Genomic DNA, 4061 nt, shown 5'->3' with positions numbered 1-4061 from the left:
CAAGTTGGGGAATTAGTTTTCCAAATCTGAACAAGTCTGGTAATTTTTATGGGATTAACCCTATTATCAAAATGCAAAATACGGACGTTGCAATTTATCACGAGGAGTTGACGAGCACGTGGCCATAAGGTCAAGGGAAAGTCAAACGCTGGGAGGTGGGAGTCAATCGTGTGCATTGCGACGTCTGGAGATAAGGTATACCGTACACGTGTCGCTAACTTGTGGCTTCCTATGTAACTCAATATGAATCTTATTCCGTACCTGCGTAGGAATTATTCGACCAATCGTATCACGGTATCTGATTTCATCAGATTTTATATTTATTTAAAAACTTAAATTTAATGGGCTGAAGTTTACCATTAAGGCCCAATATAAAGCGATTGAGCCCACGGATTTTGGGCAGTGGTCTTTTGGAGATGTTCCGAAATTTGAATCCGCGAACCCGAACCCTAGCCTTAGGCTCGATTTTCCCTCTCAAAACAAAATTCCCGATCCGTTGAAATGTCGAGAAGAAAATCGGTGGTTGCAACCCCGGAACCAACTACGGCCCTTCTCCGTAGATCTGCGAGGCTTAGCTTCTTGAAGAATCGTGATGATTTCCAGAAACCCGGAAAAGGTCGGTTATTGGGTTCGGATTCGGATTCGAATTCTGCAGCGGATCCAATTGAGGGCGAAGAAGCTGCGAAGAAGAAGAACCATCGGGATATCGTTAGTGAAGTAGCGATGAGGTTAGTATATCCATTGGTTGGTTCAAGTTTTGGTGCTAATTCGAAGAAATCTCGGGAATCGAATGGTTCGAGGGATGTGTTTTGTTCGTTAAGGCGATCTCCTAGGTTTTCAAGCAGGGGATGCTCCAATGCCGAAGGAGAGAAATCTACTCAATGTAGCTCCAGTAAGCCTTCGTCTGCTTCATTATCTCGCAGGAATCCGGTTACTGCGTCAAGGGCATCTCATGGATTGAACAGTTCCAACAAGGGTTCTTGTACGCTGAGACGATCACCCGTATTTTCGAATGGGGGAGATTCTTGGGGTCAATCTTCTTTGGACGGGAAGGATTTGGCTATAAATGTTTGTGCCAGATGTACTACAAAATCTGAAGAAGGGATCGGTGATGGTTCTTATACACTGAGACGGTCACCCAGATTTTCTAGTGGAGGAGGTTCTGTGGGTCAATCTTCTTCGGACAGGAAGAAGTTGGGCAAAAGTGTTTTAGCTAGATGTAATAAGAAATCTGAAGAAGGGAAAGGTAAACACGTCCCCGATTCAAGCCACAAAATTTGCACGAGAAGGAGAAGTTGTATACGTTCACAGACTAAGCAGATACTTGGAGCTTGTGATGAAGGGATAGCGAGTGTTTGCCCACGCGAAAATAAAAGGAGGAAAAGCACAGTGAGTGCTCAACCAAATGGATACTGCAGAGAGGAAAAAAATGCTATGAGTAACTTGACCTTCGATTCGACTGGAGAGTTTACAGGTGAGAAGAAACGGGAGATAGTTTTAGGTTTACATTCACGGACGAGCTTAGCATCTGATAGAGGCACTGTTAGGTCTTTGGTAAAAGCTGATGAAGAACAGAGGACAAAAAGTGACATAATTGATAGTAGATTAGAAGAGGATAGACTGAAGATGATGAACAACAAACTTGATGGAGAAAGTAATTGTGGGCCTGTTCAAGGGTGGGCAAAGGAGCAAGAATTGGCTTTGCAGAAAGCTTATTTTACAGCCAAGCCTAGCCCTAACTTCTGGAAGAAGGTTTCGAAACTGGTATTTTTTTCTCCCACTTTTTTTCTTTTACTAATTTGTTGTTCACTATTGTTTTCCATGCATTCGGTAACCTTTGTTTTTGGGTGGTTCATCTTGATGCTTATGTAAGGATTTAGCTGAATGGCTTTCTTTTCATTCATGAACAACTTATGCAGACCAAATTACCTATGGGTTTCCGAATGTTACTGAGGTTCAAGAATCTAGCTAGTAAGTTTTGTGTTTCGTTTGTTTACGAGCATGAACGATGGTAAAAATGCATTAGGGGTTATTGTTGGTGAATGGACTTTGTATAAGACTCGTGCTATGAACATCAGCATTGTCATCTTAGTATCAAGGGTTATTTGCCTGTTTGTATGTGTTTTATCTGATGTTGCATCCAATTACTTAAATCTATTCTAAACTGGATTCTACAAATGTTTCTGTATCAGGTACCTGGAAAATCTGCGCAGGAATGTTTTGATAGAGTGCACTCGGACCTTATCACCCCTCGTCAACCTCAGCCTCGTTCAAGAGCCAAGAAAGTGAACTTGTCACCAATTCCACAATTTTCGCTTTCTGCAAGCAAACTGCTGAAACCTACCAGACCAAAGTCTAAAATGTCGGGTCAACGCAATCGACGCAGAAACCATTTCGCAAAGAAAACTATCAGACATTTGCTGGAGAAGCAATGTCATGTGGATCAAGGACATGGGTTGGATCTGTTTTCGGTCCTCGAGCGCAGCACTGAAAGCTACGTGCTTTCAACTCCTTCCGACAAAAGGGGAAGCCTTCGGAAAATCCTAGAGAGATCATCTTCTGCACAGAAGAAACCGTGTTCAAGATTCACAACTACTCTGACCAGTCCCCCAGTGCTAAAGCAGATAAAAAACAAGGCACAGCACGAGAAATACATAGATCAGTTGCATCTAAGGGAAGCTAAGAGGAAAGCCGAGTCTGCTAAGGGTTGCGGTAAAGAGAATATCAAACCTAATGATGTTCAGAAGTCGGTGAGAGCGGTCAAAGACGCCCTCATCTTAGACGTGAAAGATGCGATCGAAAAGCTTAAAGGTGTAGAAGCTGATTGTTCATCCAGTTCTTCAGAATTCGGATACGACCGTGATGAAGAAGAAGATGAAGCAACGGGACTGTAACCAAGATTATTATGATAGTATGGTGAGAATTGCAACCATCTTGTTGCATTAAGGAATTGTTCCGTGTAGATACATTCCTTGGGAATTGAGAGTAGAGACACCAAACCATGTAGAGTATTTCACTTAATTCAGACAAACGATCCTTGATTTGGATGGATTTTGGTTGCAAATTGCAATTCAATGTCTGATAATATTGAGTAAAGTAAGTCAGACATTAACAAATACTAAATAAATAAAATGTTTATACGAAGACACCATTGATTACAGAAAGTGTAGACGAAAAAATATTATTCGTGATTTGAGGGAAGACAAGTAAACAAGTTTTTGTGGAGTAGGTGTCATGTTTTAATTAATTATATATATAAACACATTTATTATTTTTAAAATGGGCGTTTTTTTAGTGACTGTCATATTACCATAATTTTGTTTGGTTATTTGGCATATATTATTTGTATTTTCAGAATGCCGGTTGGTCGAATATTGAAAATACACGTGGGACCGTATATAACCACAAAAACAAGCAGACACTGAAGCCCAACCACTCCATTTTTATTACATCATTATTTCGATTGACAGTAACTTTAGAAATCGTTGTTTTGATGATAAATAAAAAATAATCGAAAAGTTTTGTTCGCGTAAATAAATATTACATATTTTAATTCCACATAGAAAAAATTAATAGCATACTGCGATTACAATAGATACAGACGAGTACATGTCTCCATTAAAGTTTATCCCCTTGTTTCTCTTTTTCTTTTTATAGATTAGCTTTTTTTTTTTTGTGTGGAGCAGTTGGAATCGGAATAGCTATTAATTAAATAAATTAAATGAAAAAACAGAATCAGAATATGTAAGAAACGAATATATGCACTTTTTCATATTCTTACTTTTAAAAAATTTTCACGGAAAGAAGATAATAAAGTCAAAGAGTTGTAATGTTTATACAGATAAATACTCCATCCCTTTAAATAGTTATTGTTTTAGGTTATTTCACATTTTTTAAGAAAAGATAGAAAAAGTCACATATATTCTTATTTAATAATAAAAATAATATTATCATTAATAATTTATTAGAATTTAATAGGGATAAGATTGGAAACTATTGTAAAAAATGTCTTGAAAATGTAGAATGACAAATATTTTGAAACATGGAAAATAACCTAAAAC

General features: G+C 38.3%; 1 protein-coding gene across 1 annotated transcript; it reads left to right on the top strand.

Annotated features, from left to right (window-relative positions):
• The first annotated feature begins 450 nt into the window (after window positions 1–450).
• LOC104807095 lies at window positions 451–3051 on the top strand. Its single transcript, XM_010532207.1, has 2 exons — window positions 451–1764; window positions 2193–3051. The coding sequence occupies exons 1-2, from the start codon at window positions 502–504 to the stop codon at window positions 2892–2894; spliced, it is 1965 nt and encodes a 654-aa protein (XP_010530509.1). The 5' UTR covers window positions 451–501; the 3' UTR covers window positions 2895–3051.
• Window positions 3052–4061: the final 1010 nt, after the last annotated feature.

Source organism: Tarenaya hassleriana, unplaced genomic scaffold (assembly GCF_000463585.1).
Source record: "Tarenaya hassleriana unplaced genomic scaffold, ASM46358v1 Cleome1241, whole genome shotgun sequence".
NCBI classification, from domain to species: domain Eukaryota; kingdom Viridiplantae; phylum Streptophyta; class Magnoliopsida; order Brassicales; family Cleomaceae; genus Tarenaya; species Tarenaya hassleriana.
Note: the sequence above shows the minus strand (reverse complement) of the source record. Positions and strands in the feature narration are given on the sequence as shown.

Bases quoted from the DNA above. Each gene is read 5' to 3' on its own strand.
- LOC104807095 (XM_010532207.1), top strand. From the start codon at position 502: ATGTCGAGAAGAAAATCGGTGGTTGCAACCCCGGAACCAACTACGGCC. The intron at 1,765-2,192 runs GTATTTTTTTCT...TTTCTGTATCAG, and splicing joins GGAAGAAGGTTTCGAAACTG to GTACCTGGAAAATCTGCGCA.